The 24,006-nt window shown below is 42.3% G+C and overlaps 1 protein-coding gene across 1 annotated transcript in view; it reads left to right on the top strand.

Annotated features, from left to right (window-relative positions):
• The first annotated feature begins 1,678 nt into the window (after positions 1–1,678).
• C9H10orf90 (chromosome 9 C10orf90 homolog) overlaps positions 1,679–24,006 on the top strand; it is a 57,295-nt gene continuing 34,967 nt past the window's right edge. Inside the window, exon 1 of the mRNA XM_005528840.3 lies at positions 1,679–1,856. Coding sequence (XP_005528897.2) covers positions 1,787–1,856 — 70 coding nt within the window. The 5' untranslated portion in view covers positions 1,679–1,786. The remainder of the gene's footprint in view (positions 1,857–24,006) is intronic.

Here is a 24,006-nt window from a genome sequence, read left to right as displayed (position 1 = left end):
CATTCAGTTCAGGTGAAAACACATTTTTTTTTGGCCCTTGTCACAAGTCTGCCATAGGAGGGGGTGACCTCAGCAGAGATCTCTGTAATCAGCACCTCCAAAGTGCACCTGCAATCTGGAAGGAACAGCAGATCCTGGTTTGTGCCAAAATCCAGCAGATAATGACAAACCCTTCTGTCCCTGCTGCAGTTTAAAGCTGGTGATCAAAGTCTTAAAAGTCACTCGCTCCCATCTACATCAAACACTGAATAAAGTTGTGTTTTTCTCAGTCTAAACCTGTCTAGAGCCAGAATATTAGAGGCAGAAATAAGCTTCATTTATAATTCTCAAGAATAATAAAATTATTTCACATCCTTGTGCCCCAAGTTGTTTTTATTTTTTATCCTAACTGGAATAATGAGAAAAAGGTGGGAGGAAAAGTGCATCCACCTGGGCTGCTCTAGAAAGGCTCAGCGGCAAACATTTTGAAGCCTGCCATGAAACATTCATCAGCCTCATTTGCATTACAATGTCATGGTTCTCTGGGTGAAATCCTGAAATCATTGTACATTTTTTTAAAGATTTAAAGATTGCTAAAATCACCACGTGCAGTTGATAGGAAGGTACTGGAGATTCGATGAGCAACGTGAGCACAATGCAATTCTAAAAGGATTTAAAGGAATCTGCTGTTATGTTCTCTGCATTTTAAGTTCTGTGAATTTTGTTGTTTGTTTGGTGAAAGCATATTTTCTAGAAAGATATCTAAGAAATGCAGAGGTCACTGGTGTACTCAGAATATTTCTGTAGCAGGTAATCACTGTCTCCAAAGAAATATCTACCTCAGAAGTACTTTGAGGTATTTTCTCCTTGAAAAACCCTTGGGGCACTGTAAGCAAATTAACTCTCAGTATCCTTTTGGACAGCAAACTGGGTTAAATCACGTATTTTTAATTTTCCTCGGTGAGTTCAAGTAATTTCTGAGCAGTGTTTTTCTATAGTTCTATTTAGAATATGGATACCAAAATTAATGCAATATCCCAGTGCTGCTCTTAGAGAAGCATTAAAGAAAATTATGTCAATCTTTGTTTACCACATTAAGGCATTACATAACTACACAGGTAAATGATTAAAAATTCTCCATTGTGTTCCATCATTAATCTTGGGATCAATTATCAGAAGGATGATTATTAAATGGTTATTATATTCAGTTATTAATGATTTCTAGATGGCAAACACCGTGGAGAAGAATGGTGCTACCACTGATTATTTTAAAAATTTGCAATAAAAATTAAAACACCCCAGTGAAAAATATCACCTTCAAAACATAATTTCAAAAATAACCCTGCAATGGATTTTTAAGTAAATTAGGAATTTACTACTCTTTTTTTCCCCTTTGTCATGCTTAGAACAGGAACATTTTGGTGAACAGAAACATTTTAGCTAACAGGTGTTCGCTATTTAAAAGCCCGGGAGGTCATTACAGAAATATGTGCGAGCAGCATATTTGGATATTTCCTGTTCAGTTCGCCGGAGAACACTTAGAGGGAGACAAGTTCAACATTTAAATCAAGAAAATGAGTTCCTAAAGCCCAAGGGTGAGGGGGGCACAGCCGCCACACCAATTGCGCGCAGTGGGCGCGCCCAGCTTTTCGCATCGCCGGGGTTTTAAATCACTTTTTTCCCGGGATACAAAGCTCGCAGTGAGCTCTGGCGTGGCAGCAGCAGCTGCTGGGGCTCTGGAGGGTGAATAATTGATGTGCTGGCAGCTCCGGGCAGCGGCTCCGGGCAGCGGCGCATCCCGCGGGGGATGCCCGAGCGCTCCCGGGACGCGCAGCCCTTGGGCACAGCCTGGAGCTGCAGGGAAACGGGGCCTTTCGGTGAGTTTGGGACGCTTTTAAAGGGTTTCTGAGCCTTCTGCCAGCTCCTTTCTCCTTGGTGCCGGTCCTAAAAACTCTCTTCTTTTTGATTTACAGCTTAAAAAGGCAGGAGGTTCCTTTCTTTTTAGGAAATATGTAAGAAGTACCTTTAGAACTGCACTAAAATTATGATCAAGCCATCCAAAACTATCTGGTGGTGTTTAAGTTTTCAACCCCTCCCCCCGCGGTACGCTGCTAAAACTAAAGATATTTATGTTCCCTTTATGTTTTTCCCCAAATTGAGATTAATGTAATTCGGTGTCAAATGTGAGAACCTGAAAGGAGTTTTGTTTTCCATAAAAAACCGAGTTGGTTCCCTGTTGGAAGTTTAACTTGTGGTGGTGTTTTTTATTGTTAGATACATTTCTCCTTGGGTTGAGGACATGAGCTGAGACCTGCATTAAGTTCTTAACTAATAACTCTGCATTAAACATTCTTTTTTACCATAAAGTAGTGCAAAAGTAACTTAGTTTTCCTAAGGATAGGAAGGAGACATATTTTATATGTAAAGCACATGGCAGTGACAAACTAAAGCAACTCTCGCCCCTTCTTTATAAGGTGAAAAACATCAAAGTATTTTTATTAATCATTAACAGCAAGCCTACCTATAATATTTGTTTCAACTGTCTGAGTGCTGTTATTTTCCAGCAGTGATCCTGTCAGCAGTGCCTGGGAGCTCTCAGGTAACTCAGTCCTTGGCACAGTTAAAAAATTGATACAAAAACAATCAGCTCCCGAGAGCAGGGGCCATGGGTAGGAGCAGGGATGTGAGATGAATCATGAATAAGCCTTGATTGTGGATAACAAGTTCTTTCTATTTGTTTTTAATTGCATACTCCAGATTCTGCTGCTTCTGCTTTATTTCTTTTGTTTTGATCACAAAAGCATTTCTTATTTGGCATCCAAAACCCAGCCAAATTTTGAAGGGATAAAAGTCCAGCACGATGATATCTGGTGCTAACAGTAATTAAATGCCCTGTGTTAAAAGAAAAAAAACCAACAAACTAATAATAAAAAACCAAGAGGTGAAAGCAGGGATATGTAAATAACAGGAGATATGCAAAGAATGGATGTAATCCTGCACTCCTTAATCATGGGAGTAATTCTTATTCAGGAAAATAATCCTGGTGCTTTCAATAGACATCAGTGGGTGCTGGAGCACCAGGCCCAGCTTTTCCAAGGAGATAACAATGTTTTACCTGGTTTCTTTTCTGCAGTGCCATTTTAACAGCACAGCTCTTGCTGATGTGTTTGAATGCATTAGTGATAATATTAAATTGGGCTTTACCTGATGTCCCTTTTGCCTCTGAACGTGTGAAAGAGAAAAATGGGATAATGGATGAGATGTGGCAGGGAGAAGGTACAAACCCCACGTGTTTTATTGGCTCTCCCTGTTCCCTGTGTTTGCAAATCACTTTTTGGCCCATGGGATGTATAAAATTTGCTTTTCCTTTTAGGATAGGATGCAACTTTAGCACAAAAAACTCCTGATAGCCCTTAAAGTATATTTGGGTCTCCCTAAAAGTGATGCTGATAAATATTGTCCGTCTTATTTAAATACAAGGGGGTTGTGATAATGTCCTGGGAATGTTTTTTATTGCTGTGATGTTCTGTGATCTTGCAGGAATGACACATTTTTAAATAAATGTGGTGGTTTTTTTGCCCTTTTCATTGGCCCAGCTCAGCATTTCTGAGCTTTGCCCTCCCAGCCCATGTGGTGCAGTCCTGTAATCCAGGATGGGGTTTAGAAGCACCTGCGTGCCCTTCCCCAGGCAGAGCATCTGTTAATGAGGAAAACTAATTACTTAAAAGCTTTCAGCAGGATGGGGTTGTGGAGTATAAATAGTCATGAACTGCTCCTGCTGCTCTGTGTTTGCACTGCTGCCAGCACTGGTGGGCTGGAGGGGAGTTACCCTTTGCAGTCACTGCTCTGCTAAGATGCTCCCTGTGGGGGAAACTCTCTCCTGAGCACCCAGAAAGGGGGAAAAATAGAAAAAGTTACAAGTAAAAATGCACTGGATGATGATTCCAGACGGAATTAAAAACTTAGTCTTGAGTGAAGTTGGCATTAAGTCTCTGTTGGCTTTTTGTTGTTGCACTGAGCTATCAAGGACGAGCTGATTTTCTTCCATCAGCTTTCTTACCTGGCAGATTATATTTAAAAATGAGGTTTGGTGGATTATCAGCATTTCTTTGCTGCAGGAACAGTTTAATGCTGAGGTTACATCGCTCTCACAGGCAGCACAGAGCTGGAAGCCATAAAATAACCCTAGTGCCAAGGGCTGGAGGGGCAAAGTGGCAGCTGGGAGAGGCTGGAGTGGCCCTGGGCAGAGTTTTCCTTCTCTTACTCCATGCAGAGTCCCAGCAGGAACATCAATTCTCTCCAGGGAAGTCCCCTTCTGTCCTTGAATCCTGCCCATGGGCATTTCCTAGTCCTTGGAGACCCCCACAAGCCCTTGGTTGCACATTAATTTGAAGTTGATAAATTTTGAAGGTACATTTTTTTACATCTGTTCTTCTTTATTGAATTTTATCTATAAAAATCCAAACCACACATGCAGCAATTTTTATTTGAGGATCTCCTTCAGTAATTGGGCACAGGTCAAGTGTCTATTTTAGTTTTTATTACTTTTTGAGAATTTTAGAGGTGGCTGCAAGCAAATTTGTTGAAAAGTTTTTCAAACTTGACCAAAACATGGTCTGGGATGGTTCAGCCCATTTGGTGTCAAAAATTGTGTGTACAGTGATGTAGAATGGCTGATTTGGGTCTTTTTTTGTGCAAATTGTGTATGAAAAAGGTGTCTTCTGTGATTATTGATGTGTCATTCATGTGTCTCTTGTTGTCATGGTTGGTATTTGGTCAGAGTTTGGACATGGTGATCTTGGAGGTAATTTCCAGCCTTAATGATGTTGTGATCCTGTGACTTGAAGGTCCTTTCCAAGGTCAATTATTCCATGATCTTGTGATTTTAAGTGCAAAGCTGAGCTGGTGTGAGTGTCTATGTTGTATTTAATGGGTGGCTGCAGGTGAATAAAACTGCAACACAAATCTTTAAAATCAAAGTTTTCCCTTGCCCTCCATGAGTTCCTGTGCTGGAAATCCCAGCCTGGGAGCAGCCAGGCCTGGAGGAGCAGAGTGAATTTGTGGTCCAACCCCAACATCCCCCAGGACATTTTCATCCCCCAGGATGTTTTCATGGGTGTTCTGCTCTTCTCCAGCTCTGCTCTTGTTTCCTGAGACATTTCTGCATCCCTGGGGAGGGAGTGCTGAACAGAGGACAGCCCCAAACCTGTCCCAGATTGCCATCAGCGCTGTGCATTAATCACTGTGTTAATTGGGTGATGCTGTAACACCTCAGTCACACACCTGGCAATCCACTGAGCACCTGGGACAAGCTGGGAAAATCCTGTGGGGAATATTCTCTGTGAAAAGGGATTCACTTTCCTCCTCTCCCTGCAAAGTATAATCAGCTCTAAGTGTGGTATCCCCACTTGAGTGTTACCATTAATAATTATTAGTGTCCTGCATAGGCTTGTACAACAAATAACTAAAAATGTTTTTTCTGCCCAAGGCAGGAGGTGGAATGAGGTGTAGAAACCTTTGCTGGTGATTAAACCCATCAATGAAGGATTGATGAAGGGAGAGGACAAAACAGTGCAGAAAACACACAAGAGCCAGTGACAAAATTAGCCATTGACAATTACTTTGGCTGTTTTTCGGAAGAATGGAGTCAAGAGAATATGGATACATTTTCCCTTGTGTCTGTAGCATGAATATGTGGGAAAAAAATCAGTTTTAGCAGCAGAAGGTAACTCTGGCCAGAGTCCCTGTGGGTGCTCTGGGACACCTCTGGGATTGGGTTTCAAATCTGTTTGGGTTTAATTGATTGCATTTAGTTTTCTGCTTCTGTTGCTCTGGATTCCCAGTGCCACTGGAGCTGCCAGCATGGGAATGGATTTGGGAGGCTGAGCACAAACAGCTGGGCGGGTTGGGGACATACCTGGCAGGGCTTGGCTTGGAAATTCCCATGGGAAGCAGGGCAAGGCAGAGCCCAGGGCCACACATGGAGAGCTTCTGCCTCTTCTGAAAGCAGCTGCTGCTCTTTGGAGCACTTAAAATTATTTTTAAATTCTCTTTCTGGATAAAATCAGACTTTAACAGGCAAAGTTCCCTTGCAAATTCTTACAGAATGGGGGGGGAGACACATTTTTCTGGTGTAGTTTTGGTTAACAGGACACCTTTAAGAAGAGAATATGCTGAAAGCAAAGTTTAATCAACATTAGGTGGCTGGGTCTCACTTTGCTCAGTTTAATGTGGACTAAAACTGAGCTGCCCATGAAATCCCTCACCTGCTTTAATTGTGCAGCGTTGCAAAAGCAGAGGAGCAGCCTGCAGGTGACTGCACCAAATTCCTCTGTTTTCCAAGCAGCAATTGAAGCAATGTGGTTTTATTCCTATTTTCCGTGCCTGGAGCTGCTTGTGGCTCCCACAATGGGCATTGTCCCAGCGTGTGACACACCAGGGAGGGCACTTGGAGGATCTCTTGGACAATAAAATACTTGATCCATGGAAAATAAGAGTTGATGTCACGGTGCAGCCTGAGAGCTGCCCGGAGGGAGCTGCCTTTGCCTGCTGAGCCCAGAACTGAACCACCCAAACTCTCCCTGTTTTATCCTCTCATTGTTACCTTAGCCTGAGTTTCTCGAGGCTGAATTGTCCTGCAGGCAAACCCTGCTTGCTTCAGGTTTTTTCCTCTCTTTCCTTGCCTGCACATTGCCTTGAACAACAGCTCCTGACCTACTTCTGTCTTTTAATTGCTGCTGCAATATGAATTTTAATTCCAGCCAGAGTCCAGATGTATTGGGGATGCACAGCACATGCCTGGGCCAGGCCATTTATCTCCCAGGCCAGTCTTTCCCAGCCCTTTGAATCCAGGGACCCCTTAACCTTTCTGAAAAAATATCTGAAGCCATCATCACATATTTCACTGTTGTCTTCTGATGGGAAATGGAGATAATAACTGTTAATCTAAATGCTAATATGTATTTTCTCTGACAGCTTAGTTTGTTTTACTGTTCTTTAACCTTTGGCTGAAAATATTAATGGAGATGGATGTGAGTCTTGTGCTTCCATCCCCCAGTGCCCAAATGAACCTGGACAGTGACAATTGATAGGAGTCCATTATATTTTTATTATTATATTTAATACTTTTTGCTTCTCTTCACAGCTTTTTGTGTGGAATTATGGGCATCAGAGGATGAGTGGGTCATTGAAACTCAGTACTCTGGATCTGGGGGAGATCACAGCTTGATGAAGAAGGAATTAGATTTAGCATTCTCCAAAAGAATTCTGTGAACTTTGTTCCCAAAAAATATAATTTTTTATTTCTCTGCACTTGAGAAGAAACACTGCCTACAGGTGCTGTATTTTGAGCATCTCAAGAATTTCCTCTCCAGGGGACATTGTTTTGCTTAGCTAAGATCTCCTTCTTTTTATTCCAAAGAAATGGGAAGTGAGGGCAAGTTATAAATGTGTCTTCTGCTCTATTAAATTAACTCTCACAGAATTAAAACTGAACTCAAGAAAAGCTTTCATTTTAATCATTCTGTGGTTGTAGCTTGTGAAGGACTTGGGAATCCTTTGGGAGGGGGGGAAAAAGCATATTTAAAAACATTAGCTGGTTTAGATCAGGTTTTTTCTGGGATACACTAGATTTTAATTAAGCAGGAGTTTAATTAATAATAATTAATAAGTAGAATACAGAAAAGGAGAGCAGCACATACTCTGGAGGGTCAGAAAAGGAGGAGAAAATTGGGGAAACAGCCTCATACAAGCCCTGGGAATGTGGTTGAGAGGTGAAATCCAGGGAAGGACAGCACATGGAGGAGGATCCTCCCTCTCCACCATTCCAGTATCCTCTTTCCCATAAATATTTTCCAGTCTTTTGCTTGCTGGTCTGCCAAGGAAGGATTTAGCAGCACAGATGCATCAAATCATTATCCCAGTGATGTATTACAGGTACAATGTGTATTGCAACCTGTTCTCACAGCAGCCAGAACGTTAGTGCCTGATATTATTACTGATATTTGATGTACAATCCAACTCTATTTAATTAGTTCACTAAAATGCATTTTCTGCCAGAGATATGGTGAACAGGAAGGAAAATCACCTTCCTGGAGAAATGCCTCATATCAAGATGACTGAAAAAAGCAGATAGTACAGTCTGAGAGGCAGAAATTGAGCACATCAATCCTGCAGACTCCCCCAAAATCTGTGGAACTTTGTAGCTGATATTTTGGAACACAAGCAGGCAATTTAGCTGTAAAATAAAACTCTTTAAAAGGAAACTCTCATGATATTACCTATAAACACTTTAGAACAGCAGATTAATCTGGAGTTCATGGGTAAGGTAGCAGAAAGATGCTTCTGTGCTCAAAGACTTATTTTTATGTTTGGGTAAATGACCTGTTCCTCATCCAAGGAGCTGCAGCTTTGCCTTAAACACAAAATTCAGCTGTGGCCTGGGGAGTCATCCCTACCACAGCCACACTCCTGTTGTCTCCTTGGTACCCACATTCACAGTGGCACCAGGAGATCATTAAGAAAGGTTTCATCTTCTTTTTGCATCCTCTGTGGAGGCAGGAGAGCAGGATTTTGGCTTGAGCTCCACTTTGGTCTCTGGACTCCTCTGTGGTGGAAGGGAATTTATTCACTGCTGTGCTGCCCAAAGGCCACCCTGAGCAGCACTCAGAGCTTCCCCCAGCAGCTGGGGGATCAGAAACAGCTTCCTCCTCCTTCTGTCCTCCAGGAAACGAGGGCTGCCTGGGTACTGTGTGTGAGAGGAGGATGCAGGAGCCAAACACCATTGCAGGTCTTGTTCTTCTGCAGGTGGGAAGTTAAAAGGGCTTGGAAATGGATCTCTGAGCCCTCTTCCATGAAACCAGGGGATCTTCTCCTGCTCAGGGCTCACTGAGGGGCTCTGAGAAGGGCCCCACTCGTGTTGATGCTGCTGCTGCCCCACCCTGTGAGGCTGCACAGGGAGGAGGGGATGCAGCAGGGTGAAATCACAGCTCCTGGACCACTGGATTAGGAAAAGTGTCCCTGCCCATGGCAGGAGGTGGAATCGGGTGGCCTTTAAGGTCCCCAAACCATTTGAAGACTCTGTGACTCCCACAGTGCCTGGTTGTGTCCCCATCCTAAATTGTAGCTCCCTGCAAACCTCTCCGTGATCAAACACACTGCTCTGGGAACGCTCGTGGGAGCCTCCAAGGGAAGAGGGCTGGATGTGGGATTTGTGGCTTGTGCAGAGTGAAAGATCTGTTATGGTGGCTCCTTCCACCAGAAAGGTCAGTGAGATCCAGAGGAGAGAAACCTGAACACTGAGCTGCGAGCTGTGCTGCTGCTTGTGTTTCCAGGCTGGTAAATGGAGCCTTGCCCCGGGTCTGGCAGCTGAAGGAAGAGGGAGGAAGGGATGTTTGCCCTCATCCCAGGACTCCTTTCCAGCCCTTCCAGCCTGGATGGGCATGGCAGGACACCATGGATTTAATCTTGATCACCTGTGCTCATTTCCTGTGTGAATCTGCAGCGAGGCACTTGGCCACATCCAAATTCCACTTTATTGCTTCTTGTGTTCTTTCTCTTTCCCTTTGTGTTCCTCAGGTAGAAACTCCATTTTAGCTTGTTTTCAGGACCCAGCAGTAATATTTCCTGAGCCAATTCCTTTCTTTAATTTGTTATTGTTTTGGTGTCTGACATGTCCAGAGCTCTCCCTGGACTCCAGAGTCTCTGTGCAGTACAAGTGTCTCGAACAGAGTTTATTTGAATCAGGCCTCCCAGAATTCAGTAAATATTTCAGGCCAATTCCTCCAGTAAATCTGAACACATTCAGCAAAAACATGTTCAGCCAGTGCTCAGACATAATTGTCAACAATTTCACACCCACAGAATCCTTGTTTGCCTCTCAGGTTCCCAGAGCCCCATCTTCCCCATCGCTGCTTTGAGCAGGGATCTCCTGGTTGCTAAGGGGATGGAATTTTTGATGCAGCTCTAAATGAAATATTTTCAGCACCAAGTGCAGAATTACCTGTGTAGTTTTCTGGTTAATGTTCTCTGTCTCAGAGTGGAAGGACCAAGCTGCAGTGAGGAGCAGCTCTCCAGAGGTCTGGAGGCCAGGTATGATCCAGGCGCTATCCCAGCATTCAAAATATGAATTTAATCCATATCTGCTGCATTTAACTGGAACTCTGCCAATTACAGACTGTCACAGGAGACTTCCACTCCTATTTCTGACTCAATTACCCAGTCTCATGCTTCTCCTAAGAAAACTATTGCTGTAAATAATGTCAAGTTCATTCTCCTTTTTCTTTGTTATTCTTGGGAAAAGGGAGAGGCTGATTTTACCACACAGCATCCAATTGAGCCCAGGCTTCAGGGGGAGCTTTGAGTTGGAATTAATTATTTCCTTTTTTAGCCAAGTTGTGGTCATTGATGCACAGAATTTAAAAAAAAACCAAACAACCAAACAAGAAAATCCCACTTCCCATGTTTATTGTCCATTCCCAAATCCTTGTTATAGGAGTATCTATTATAAAGTATTATCATAAAATCTAAAAATAACAAATATACCTAATAAACTTAGGTCCCCTTAACATTTTACAGATACAAATCATTACTGGGCAAAATACTGCAGTGCACCACTAAGTTATATTATTGCCACTGTATTTTCAATAATGTATCCTGCTCCTTATGCAGCCTTGTTTTCCTTATTCCATTTTTGTGCTGGAAAGTCGTTTCCATTAAGCTGGTCACAACTCCTGGTTTCTTTTTGTGAGTGATCTGTTGATTGCAGCTCAATAATGTTTGAGCAGCTCGAATCATTTATTGCATTTTTGTTGTGATCTGAGTGTGTCCAGCTCCTGAATTGTGTCCTGCTCTGGAGCTCATTAACTCTGTGTGAGTCAGGCAGGCTCCACTTCCCATCTAAGTGCTCCCCTTCTTTTGCTTCTCCCTTTTTCCTACTGGGATGGCACAGAAGGATCATCCATGGAAATGATCTCCCACAGAAATGAAATCCCTCTGGAGCTGGGGAAATGAGAAGTGCACACCACAGTGCTGTGGGGTTTTGCATGGGTTGTTCCCAGATGTTGTGTGGAAGTGTTTAACTGAGCTGCATGGGATAAATGCCTCAAAAAATTCCGTATCTTGTGGAAATCCCTGCTGTGCTCCCATGGTTTGGATTGGAAGGGACCTGAAAGCCCACCCAGTGCCACCCCAGCCATGGCAGGGACACCTTCCCCTGTCCCAGCTGCTCCAGCCCCATCCAGCCTGGCCTTGGGCACTGCCAGGGATCCAGAAATGACAAATTGTGCCATTGCTGATCTCCGTGTTAGGAGGGCTCATTAACTCCCCAGAGCTGCTTCAGGAGATGAAAAGTCTCCTTTTCACAGTGCAGGAGTTTTAACTGTGCCCTGGCTCAAGATTATCTCAACCTGCTATAAATTGAGATGTTTCACTAATTGCTTTCTTGGTTCATTAGCCAAAATGTGAGTATGAGGGAAATGGAAAAGGCTCAGAATGAATTTCCCTTGCAATCCTTAATTTAAATGGTGAATAATAATTTAATGTTGAACAAAACATTTTGGTTGATTTGCTGTGCTGGAGCTCATTTTTTACCTTGGGATCATTTGCCACCTTTGAAGCTTTGTGGGGAAAATGATTCTCAGCTCTGCTTCATTGTGATGTGACACCAGGCAGGAAGAAATAATCATTATAGAATAATTGTAATAATCTCAAAATGCATACAGAAACACTTTGTCATGGGAAGTCCCTCCTCAGATATTGTTTTAAGCAGTGAGATAAGAGAGACAAAAGGCAAAAATCTTTAAAAGTTTTGCTTCTGTGGATGCTGTGGCTCTATTTCCATTTCAGCCATGAAGGTGTCAAAACTACAACATATCCCTGGTTTACTCCTTGTAACACTCAGCTAAAAATCAAAGATTAACTCTGAGCAGCTGCAGGGAACAAATTCTACTAATTCATCAAAGCCAACACTGTAGAATTTAATCTGTTTTATGAAATTCCTCCCCTGGATTGTTATGGCAGGGCTGAGGCACAGGAGGTCATTTGTGAGCTCTCAATTGCTGGTTGTGTGACAGTGAAAAAAGGAGGCCAAAGGAAAGGTTAAATTAAAGAAGCTGCTAGAAGCTATTTATGTGAGATGAATGTATATTATCTAAATTAATGACAGCAAACCTCCAATTAGCTGAATATTGATGCAGAGTTTGAGCTTTATATGGTAAATACATGTTTTGTCCAGCCAAAGGGTTGGGTAAGGAAGGGTTTAACTGGGGTGGGGTTACAGGTAAATGAACATTTTCTCTTTATTGGGGCACAGTGAGCTCACTGCTAATGCTGACAAATCCTTACAATAAATCTGGCATTGTTTCCTAACATCAATAAGGACTGTGCAACCTGGGGCCTTTCCCTCTAAAACATCCTCCTATAAATGGGATGAGCAAAAGCCTCGAATGTGCTGCTTTGTGTTTAAATAAACTACTTAATTTTTATTTTAGAGCAGAGATTTTCCTCCTCAGACCAGTGCATGTTGGTTTGGCTTAAATAAACTTGTTTCTGTTTTGTTCATTCAGAGAATTCCTCTATAAAAATACAACAAAGAAGGTTGCAGCTATGAATGCCTTCTGTTGTAGTTTTTGCAGTTTATACATGCTAAAATAATGATGTCATGGAGTGATTTGACCAATTTACTCTTTGGGAAGGGTAGGATTTTGTTGTAGATCATCAGTTACTTCATTATCCTGATTATGGTCATTGAGATTCAAGACTTAATTATGCTTTGTGCAGAAAAAAAATTCTATTTTAATGTACCCAGGAGCTTCACACCTCCTCATACCTCTTCCCATGAATCTTCTGAATTTTGTCATTTTAGTGCATCTCTACCCTATTACTTCATTTTTTGACTTGCTGATGACTCCCAACCTATTTAGTGGCAGTATTTTGCAGTAATGTTCCCCTTTCTGGGCCCTTCTGGGAAAATATAATTTCCTAGAATACTTCTGCTCATTTGGGATGGGTTTAGGAACTGCTCTATTTTATTTATTTGTATTTTCTTTGATTTCTGCCTCTGCTTCTGTGTCATCCTGGTCTTCAGTCCTATCAAGGTAATTTATACTGGGTTTATTTTTTTTTTTTCATACTATCTTCTGATATATCTTAATCCCATCCTAATTTTGAGATGCCTGTGATATCAAGATCCCTTTCAAGCAGCACTTTGGATTACTCAGCACTTCTGTGCTATGTGTCCATATTCAAACTCACTTTGTATTGCTATTTTTAAGCTCCAGGTACAAATGCAGCTTTCCTTCACTGTTCTTTGCCATTCTGCCCCTTCTGTCAAAAAATGCAGAGACTTTTATAACCAACTTTTCTTTAGCTTTTAGCTGGGGAGAAAAAAACCAAAGAAAAACAATTAAAAAAAAATCCATGAAAACCGTCTTAACTTTAAAAGCATTAACTGCTGTTCTGTTCTGGGGTGGATGGAGCCAGGTTTTCTTTGCTGCCTCCTCCTCAGTCCCCAGAGTTTTCCCAGTAAAATTCCCTATTTTCCTTCTCTCCAGTGCCTTTTCCTGTGCCATTAGAGTGGGGCTATTTTTCATGTGCGGGTTTTTCTTTTGTTTCCTGTGTGCCCCTCTTTTTCCCCCAGTTTGTCCAACTGGGATTTCTCTCCTTCTGAAAGCTGAGGGACATTTCTAATAGCTAGAACTGAAGACAAATAATTACATATGTGCTTGACCCAGGTCACCAGCTGGTCACCACCCACCTTTTCCTTCATTTTTCCCTTTGATCCTCACTTCTGTTTATTCTACATTTCTAGCAGGAGACATTTAGCAAAGGCTTTGGCTATAAGATGAATTCCCAAATCCATGGAGTTTCCTCATATTGTATTTTCAAACTGAAATCCTCTTGAAAGGTCACTTGAAGGTTTGAAATACCAGAGCAGTTTGATTGCTGTTGATTTTTCTCATGGTGATTGAGGAGCCATCGAGCTCATCAAGGCTCTGTACAAAAAACACAGTTGCTGGTTAAATTTTCTGTTCCTGTTAAGAAAGAGCCCGTGGAGCTTTTCCACTCAGCTGCTGCTGGAAGTGAACTATTCAGGGATAGATGTGCCCAGGAATGACACCTGGATCGGCCCAAATGGGGCAGAGGAGAAATCATTCCGTGCCCATGCTGTAATTGAAGGAGAGCACCGATCCATTTAGCCATGATTATGGTGAGGGATTCATTTCCACAGCCCAGCAGTGTTTGAAGTCCTCAGTGCATCTCCCAGAGCAGCTGTGGCTGCCCTGGATCCCTGGAAGTGCCCAAGGCCAGGCTGGATGGGGCTGGGAGCACCACTGGAAGGTTCCCATGGCAGGGGTGGAATTGAGATGGGATTTAGGTCCTTTCCAAGCCAAACTATCCCAAGATCAAAATCTCTGTATGATTAGCTCAGAACCACATCCCCCGGGAGCTGTCAGGGTGGCCTCTTTGTGCTGGGGGCTGGTTTGTGAGGGATGATGTTTGTTGAGTGAATCATTTTTGGGATCACTCTAATAACACTTTTAGTTGTCCCATAGGCTGTAGATGTGTTCTATGAAATAATGGATTTATTCACCAGGTTTGGCTCAAATAAAGACTACTGAGCTCTCAGGTTTGTAGGCAGCCCAAACAATGGATAATTTCAGTATAATAAAAATAGATCATTTAAGTGTAAATAACCCTGAATTCACTCAGGAATTCAGAGTGAATTTTACAATTCTTTTATAAAAGCAGTAACTATAGTCCTACCACCATCACAAACACAAAGATCAAGTTGCTTCTAAGACTTTAGAAGAATAATACTGAAGATTTTTGGCTAAATGGTGATTTCTCTCAGCATTGACCTGCCTAGCCATGAGTCTGATGCTGTTTTAATTAATCTTTTCTAAGCAGAATGATGAAGTGTCTAAACTTCCCTGTGTCATCCCAGTGCTCTTTTCTCTTTGCCATCAGATGTTTCTGTTGTCCCACTCTGAGTTCATGCCCTTAAAATCCTTCTCCACTCCCCTTCCAAGCTTTGAGGATGCAGCTCTGCACTGTCAAAAGGCAGAGGGCTGAGTTATACTAGAAAAAAATTAATATCATACAGTGATTTTTTTTTTATCCTTGGGAGAAGATAGATCATATAAATGAGGCAATCATTGCTGAGAAGAGAACTTAAAATCTTTCCTTTCTCCAGTACAAAGTGCCAAGGCTTTTTAAGGAAAAGGAAGATGGGAAGTGCTGTGTGGAGCTCAGTAGCAGAAATATAATAGCTCTGCGTACCCCTCTTTGAAAAGCTGCAAGTTGTTTTTTTTTATTGAGTGAAAAAATAAATTATATATTATTTTATTACAAGAGAATTAGCTTTTATTTATGTAAAGCAATCACTGTTTATTATAAGTTAAGCATTTGGAGAAGCAGATTTTAAAAAACCCACATTCTCTTGGATTTACAATGAGGGTTATCACTTGGTTTTCACCACAGCTGAATAAAACCTCATCCTTCAAAAAACCTGTTAAATATTCTTCAATTCTTGTGAATATCATTCAATTCTTATTTAATGTTCTTCATTTCTGTATAATCCTGTATCATCTTCTCTTTGGCAGCCACACAGCAGCTGTTGGCTCACTGTCCCTTGATTAATTCTCTCCCTGTTCCAGAGTGCAATACACCTAGTTTGTTTAGTGAGAGGGAATATGGCTCATATTTAAAAATCCCTTTTAATGCAGTTACAGCATCTTTGCAGATTTAATTAGGTGCCAGCCCCTTCCAAATCGCTGAAGTCAAAGGTCCCATCTTACTTGTCCCCGAGGCATCGTTACACAAAGTCCCCAGACAGCGCCGAGTTCCTAAGCGATGACTTTACCATATAGGGGCTAATTACTTCTAATCTTACACACATTGATGAGGCTGGATTTTATGTCTCTGAGCCACTGGGACTGGAACTGCCAAATTATCCCTCCTGTAGCACGGGGGTTCTTTCTCCATTACAGGGACTGGCTCCACAAATGACAATCCCTTCCCACCAGGCGCTCAAAACCCTAATTATTGCTGGCACACGGCTGCATCCGATGAGCTCCTGGTAATCCCCGTTAGGATCTCGGAAAAGCTGCTGGGGCCTGGCTCAGTTAAACCAGGGAAGGGTGAGCAGAGCAGCAGAAGGAAGCCAGGAGCTGAGTCCTGAGGGGATGTGGAAGCTGTGGCTGGACATGGGGCATCCCCGAGCCTGGCCTGGAGCAGCATGCCTGAGCCGAGCCTGGGGATGGCATTTCTGAGCCTGGCCTGAGAGAGAGTCCCCGAGCCTGGCCTGAGAGTCCCCAACTCCAGCCTGGGATGGTGTCCCCAAACTCAGCCTAGGAGAATGTACTCAATCCTGGCCTGGGATGGCATCGCTGAGCATGGCCTGGGAGAGTGTCCCCAATCCTGGCCTGGGGATGGCATTTCTGAGCCTGGCCTGAGAGAGAGTCCCCGAGCCTGGCCTGAGAGTCCCCAAATCCAGCCTGGGATGGCATCGCTGAGCCCAGCCTGGGATGGTGTCCCCAAACTCAGCCTAGGAGAACGTACTCAATCCTGGCCTGGGATGGCATCGCTGAGCATGGCCTGGGAGAGTGTCCCCAATCCTGGCCTGGGGATGGCATTTCTGAGCCTGGCCTGAGAGTCCCCAAGCCTGGCCTGGGATGGCGTCCCCAAGCCCGGCCTGGGATGGTGTCCCCAAGCCCGGCCTGCGAGAGCATCCCCAATCCGGCCTGGGATGGCCTCCCCAAGCCCAGCCTAGAGCAGCAGCTCCTTCATTCAATGAGCAATGACTTCCATCAGGTCTTTAAAAGAAATTACTCAACACTTTCACCTTGTGAGAGCGGAGGGAAAAAAAAGCCTTTGGAGTCTATAATGCATGAAGGTGTTGGAAGCCTAATCTAGTATAAGCTGCCTTCAGCCAGGCCTTTTCAGCACTAGGGAAGAGAAATGAATATCTAAAAAGCAGCAAATAACTCCAATTGCACTCTGATTTCATGGCTATGAGCTGGAGGTCAGGAACATAAAGCTGTTTATTTCCCCCCACAAAGCAGAGGCTGTTACCGTAACCTGCTGTAGGTGCAGGTATTGCAAACTCCTCCTTCAGGGAAAGATTGGATTTTATTACTGCATTTCTTCACACCATATAAGCTCCTTTCCCTGCCTCTTTCTGTAGTAGTCTTGACCTAGCCTTGGAGTTGTGTCCCAAAAGGAGAAGTTTTTTCCAGGAATCTGAGACTGAAGTTAAAATAATTTGGGTTGAGCCTTTACCAGATCTTAATCCAGCTCTGCCAAGGGATAATCATGACCTGGAAGCTTTCTTAGGAAAGGAGAGGATTGGGAAGAATAAGGTTTGGATCTGGTGGAACTTTTAGTTGCCCTTTCGCAAAGAAATTAATAACACCTTGATTTAACGACTGCTTTTCAAAAAATAACAGGGAACTAAGACATAAAAAAAACCAAAAAAAAACCCCACACTCTCAACCTTGGAAATCCTGGGAAAACCCTGATATCATCACAATACACAGCCAGAAACACCAATGAACACCCAAGGTACAAAAACATCCTGTGCTCATTTCAGTATTTTATTTAAATATAAAAAGACCATTATAAATTAGAGAAATCCACCTAATTTTGAGTTAATAAACTGTTAAGTGAAGTATATAAATCTACATTTATACATCTATCAGCATTAAATTTCTGGCCAAGGTGTTAATCCCCACATTCTTATAACTAATGCAGTGCTACATTTAGAGTAATAAGATGGTTTTAAATCAATATGACATAGACCAGACACATCCTCCAAAATCATGCTTGCAGTTTAGGTTGTGAGAGATATTTTTGTGTTTTTATTGAAAATAATAAGTGACTTGCTGGAATTTTGGGGATTTTTTTATTGCATCATAGATGACCTCTATCCTACTAAGCACCAAAAACTGCATATAATTCTGAGTGTATTGTAAATATTTTTTTGCTCTTTAAAGGGGGAAAAACTTTAAAAGCCTGGATTTTAATCTGTTTAAAGAGGACAAAACTTTAACCCAGTGCCTTTGCAGGTATCCCTTTGGTGTTTGTCTCTTCTGTTGGCTGATGTTGGTGGGATTTAGTTTACAGTAAATATTTCTGTTGTAAATACTGGCCTTTTTGCCTCAACTCCCTTGAATACTGCAGTACTCTCCAGATTCAATCCCTGTGTGTCCACATCTGTTTAGCATTCCCACCATCCAGATTGCATGGGGATGAGAAAATTCAGGATCACTGAGCTCCATGGTGTGGGGTTTGAAATAAAACTGGCCTGTTTTCTTCCTCAGGCTGGGACAGCTGCTGGAGTGCTCCCAGCACACATTTATACTTGTCCTAGGAAAGACCAGGCTTTTCTCCATTCTCCCTTTGGATATAAGAGCCACCAAGATTCCTTTTTGGAGTGGATGTAAGAAAAAGATCCATTACAAACCAAAAAAAAAAGCAACCAAAACAGAAAAAAACACACCTCATCCTTAAAAAAAAAACCCAAAAAGCACACAAACCAAAAAAAAAAAAAATCAAACTAAAATTGCAAATTAACCAAAGCAACTGGAACTAATCCAATAGAGATATCTACCTCAACCTCCTGGTGCAAGGAAGTTGGGATAAAAAGAGGATGTAAGTGCAGAAAGGAGGAGAAAGGGTGCATTCAGGCTGAGGGCTGCAGCCATGTGGATTGGCTGTACAGTTTCATATCCACATTTCCAGCTGCAGCTTTCCCAAAAGAACTGAACATTCCACCTAAGCTTTGCTGCCCTTGGCTTTGGGCAGAACCTGAGCTGGACACGTCCCGCCTGAGCCTCGGTGTCAGCAGCACAGGGCTGAGCGCTCCTTGTTGAGCCTGAAAAGGCTCAGCCATGTCCTGCAGGTCATTCCCAGGATTTGATGGCAGTTGGTGGAACAGGGAATATCAACAGTGACTAAAGAGGTTTCTAAAAGCACGTTCAGCAAAGTCTGTGTCCTGGAACTGGTGGCCTTGAAGAGACATTTGGGATCAATTCCCATCCCAAAGCACCCAGTGGAAAGGCTGGATTTGGAAAGGCCAGGATTTGGCTGAGGGAAGAGTGCAGCTGAGTTATTTAATGCTTTGTGCGTTGGCTCTAGATCAGAGATTGTCGTGGAAAGGAGCAACTGCAGGACAAACAAAGTGGTGCTGGTGGCAACCGTTCCCAGCCACCTCATTTGCCTTGGAGAGAGAATAGTTTCAGCATTTGGTTGTTCTGAGCTGCTCACTTATCACTTCACACGGCATTATTCTGCAGTAAAATCTGGGAATGTGATGCTGAGTCTGTCACATTTAAGAGGGTGACTGCTCCAGCAGTGCTTTGCTCAGTGACTGCAAACAGGACAGATGTTGCACATGGTTATGTCTAAGGGACCTCACTACCAGGGTCAAGCAGCTGTGGCATTATTAAATTTTCTCCAAGAGCCTCAATTTCCATAATCTTACCATGAGGTTTCCATATTTCTTTAGAGAATGAAAACAAGAACGTGAAATGGAAAATCCATGCTGACAAGAAAGAGGCCATTCCATGAGAACTGACAGAGCCCATGAACTCAGACCTGAATATTGTTCCTCACTCTTCCCCATGTCTCCTTTCCCTTCCCCTCTTCCTCCTGCTCCCTGTGCCTCCTCCCTGCTCCCACGACAAGGAATATGTTTTCCCTGACTGCGAAATGTGTCCATAGATCAAACAGGGATGACCTGGTGAACTTCTGTCTGTGGCAGCCTCTCATTCCCACAAATCCATTGATTTTCATGGTCAGCTTGTTGGGAGATCAGCTATCGACCCTTCTGTCAAGTTGCTTGAAAGAGGCCACAAGCTCAAAAGGCCCAGGTTGGGCATAAATAAGGATAAGGCATAAATCAAATTCCTTTTGGAAATCAGGCTGAAAATGTGATCCAAGTAGAGGGCACAGTGCAAAAGGGTTGTTGGGTTTTTTTTTTTGTTTGGGGTTTACTTTTCCTTCCTTGTTTCACATGCAGTAAATAATAATTAGGAAAAAAGTCAGGACTTCTAAACCACAGGGACAGCTTTTTTGCAGGGAAATTTGTGTTGTGCCCAAGAGAGTGCCGCCCTTTAAGTTTGTTCCCATATTGCTCTTAGTGACATCATCATCATTAAAGTGTAAAGGTATATGAATGACTTTCTTCATGGGAGTAGCTCTTAAAGGACAACTAATATAAAAAATAACTATTCACATATTGAAATATTTTTCTTATTAGCCTGGCATTGAATTTGTTGGGGGGTGTGAGTGTATTTTACAACCTTGGAGAACGAGGAATTAAAGGAAAATGCGCTTTCTTATCCATCTGTTGCAGCTCTGACATTGAATGCAATTATTGTTAAATGCAATAATTTGGGATCTGAGCTTAGTTTTGCAGAAGAACTGGAATACACAAACAGCCACCAGGTTTGGGTAGTTGCTAGGCAGCAGCTGATTCCTTCTTGGAAAAGCAGCCCGGGCTGCCTGGGCTGGGTGCTGACAGCCCCAGCCCTATTCCTTCCCATCCAGGTGATATCCACAGCCAAAAGAAAGCTGGAGAGAACCCCACATTTCATCCCAAAAAGCTGCCAGGAGTTACAGGTTTGAGGACTTTAACATTTAATCATTGATTCCAGACTTTTCTGCACCATTTCGGGGTTGAGAGCCTGAGTCATTAAAAAAGAAAGGAAAAAAGGCAATGACCAATTGTCTTCTGCTGAATCTGGTGATAAAACCAACAGCCCCCATGCCCAGTTTTATGGTCACATGACAACACTTTGTTTTAATCTCTATTATTTAATCTCTATCTGTGTCTCTCCACCTGTTGCAATGGAATCCAAGAAGGGCAATTTCAAGATTTAACAAACATGGGTGCATAGTAAAAGCACATTATGAATAGAGATTTGGTTTTCTGCTTTCCCTTCCAAAGGCAAATTCAGGTAATATTTCACCAACTGAGAAGTTTTATATGGTGGATTAACTGCAAAGTTCAGCTATGAAATTTAGAATAGGGGCAAGTCCATGGCAACTGAAATAAATTAGAGAGAGCTGCAAAATATTCTTAAATTATGCAAAACAAAACTATTTGTGATCACATCAATGACTTAGAAACCGAACTTTTGAGGCCTCATAGTTATTTAAATCAAGGCTATTGTGTTTTTATCCTGTGAAAGATGATTTTTTTTCTTATCTTGACTTTAGCCTCCTGCATCCCCTATTATCAAGCAGTTTGTGATGGCTGTAATCACAGCAGTTAATGCGAAAGACTTCCCAGAAAGAAAGAATAATCCTAAGCATTACACAAAAAATGAATGCTTCTATTGTACAAAAGTAACATGAAAAGTCTGTATTCAATCTGGCATGGCTGGAGCTCCAGCAAGTTTCATTTTGTTGTACAAATCGTTCAGTGTCAAATTTGGCTCCTGAATATCCCATTTCTTTGTTTTGGAAACAAAATGGGAGTGATAAAGATGTGAGCTGGAATCACTCCTTTGATACCTCCACAAAAACATCTGTACCCACGGCACACATCATTTTCTGGAGTCACTGCTGTATTAAGGGTATCAGAAGGAAAAAGAAAATCAATAAATACCATTGTTGAGCCAAAGCATCCCAAAAAAATCCCTGCAGCAGAACATGTATTGAGTCATGAAATGCATAACAGGCAATGCACTTGTCCTCTCTGAGTTTCTTCTCTTTCAAAAGCAGGTAAATATAAGAAATATTGAATTGGGATGCCACACAAAAACCTTGAGCTCTTATTATGCACGAGCAGCTCTGGGCAAATGTGTACATTTTGTAATTGCTACCAGTTCTGAGCAACACGGGCGGAATTTTTATTTACAAAATCCATTTGGGCCATCAAATTCTATGCATGTTATGACCTTTACATAAATACTCATAATAACACTAAAATCACTCTTCATAAATAGAATTTTTTGGCTGCAGAACTGCTTTGCCTTTGTTTGCTTATGCATTGTATTTGTCATGTTTACAGTCACTTAAGAATTTTCTGTCTGTCTCAGGCATTCCTGGACTTCCAGAAATGGATGTGGTCTCTAAAATGGGGTTGTTTTAATGCCAGTTTGGGAAGGGGATTCTGAAAGGGGTGAAGGAAACCTTCCATCAGCTCTTTATAGAATGTTTCTGTTAATTACACTTTTATTTTGAGAGGGTATTGGGTGCTCAGCAGTCAATAAACCAAATAAAGTGACAGTAAGTACTAATGAATCTCAGTGCAAGTCTCTGAACCAGGAATTGTCTTCAGAATTCCCTAAAATTAGAAAAACTTAGGTGCTGATGTTGCCTGGACTCACCTCCTCTCTTTGTCTCTGTCTCCTGGTTATTTTATTTTCTGTAAAAACTTCTGGCACATCCAATCTTCATATTGAAATATTGAATATATTTGTTCACATTGGTCTAACCCAAAAGTCAGTGCTACAAATTTCTTGCATAGAACAGCCTCCAATGAGTGCCTTGCTTTTGGTTTTTCCCCTCTCTTGCTTCCCATGCCAGGCCAGTGACACTTCCAGAGCCTCTCAGCCTCTCCTCTCCAGCTGATTCCCACTGATCTTCCTGTTCCCACATGGTCCCAAACCTCACCTCCAGGGCAAAACCCCTCCCTGGGATCCCTGACCCCACTGAATGGTTTGGTTAAAGAAATATCTGCAGTTTCCCAAAAGAATAAAATGGTCACCAAACGGGAACTTTGGCAAGGAGCCCAAGGTGTCACCTCCCTTGGTGTGAGCAGCAGGCACCTCATACAGGGATAAGAATTTCCCAGATTTTCCTAAAGAGGGTTCCTTTTCTCAGAGGAGAATTTGGGCTTTTTTTGGTTGTTCATACACAATCTCTCACTGCTTTGCCAAATCCTCTTAGAAAAATGTGTCCAAATTATAGAATTGTATCTGTGTCTTGGAATCATGGTGAGACGTATAGATAATATTGGATTGCCCCACAGCACATCACTGAAAGTTAAAAAAAATAAAAGGGAAAAAAGAAAGAAAACTTGGAGGAGAAAAGGAAAAGGGGGAAAGTGAAGAATTTTCTTAATTTTGTCTGTGTGATGGATGTGCTGGAGGTAATCCCTGTCTTTGTATTATTAATTGGAGATAAAGAATAACAGCAATGTGTAATGAAAACACCATTTTTTTTCACTTATGCATGGGTTTGAAGCTCTAATTCCTGTGCTCTTTCTAGCACCCTGATGAGCACCTTGCTTCTAATGGCACGGATAATGAGACATTTAAGACTTGTGGCTTTTTGATAACAGACCAGAACTCATTTGTCCCTTCCATGGTGGATCCTGTAATCATCTCTGCAGGCAGCCAGCACAGCTCCAAGGAGTGCAAGCAGGGAGAGATAATTCACTTATCAAATCTCACTTGTAACAGAAGAAAATCCGTCCTGACATCTTAAAAAAAAACCCAACAAAAAACAACCAAAGTATTTTCTATTTTGTTTACACAATGAATCCTGTTCAGGCTGAAATGATTTCAGGCTGTTAGGCTCGCTCTGATTTGAAAGCCTTCCCCACCAAGCTGCCTTAAAACACCATCATTTTGTGCCACTGTGTTCAAGTGCATTCTTTTGTGGCAGAGTGCTTGTTTGTGTCAGTTTGGCTTTTTTCATGACAAGAAAGGTTTCAAGGATAGAGCTGGAGCTTCTTTCCCCTGCTTTGTGCCAAGAAAGGTTTCAAGGATAGAGCTGGAGCTTCTTTCCCCTGCTTTGTGCCCACATTGCTGTCTGACCCCTGTTGTCAGGATGTGCAGGTGACTTCTAAAAGTTCAGCAAAGATGTTTCAAGAGGCCTGAGGGACCGTCCCTCTGTCATCCTCTCTCGATGAGCACATCCCATGCGGTTTTTAGGTGTGTTTGAGCTCTCAGGATGGCATCCTGTTGAAAATCATAAAAATTGTAAGCAACTGTAAAAAGTGAAAGCATCCTGGTAAAAATTCCTGCCCGGCCTTACACCAAGGCTGCTAAATGTAAAATCCTGCAGGGATTA

This window comes from Pseudopodoces humilis, chromosome 9 (assembly GCF_049639895.1).
Source record: "Pseudopodoces humilis isolate 2021_Gansu_Grassland_sample_001 chromosome 9, ASM4963989v1, whole genome shotgun sequence".
In the NCBI taxonomy this organism is placed as follows: domain Eukaryota; kingdom Metazoa; phylum Chordata; class Aves; order Passeriformes; family Paridae; genus Pseudopodoces; species Pseudopodoces humilis.
This window is presented reverse-complemented; position numbering and strand designations above follow the sequence as displayed.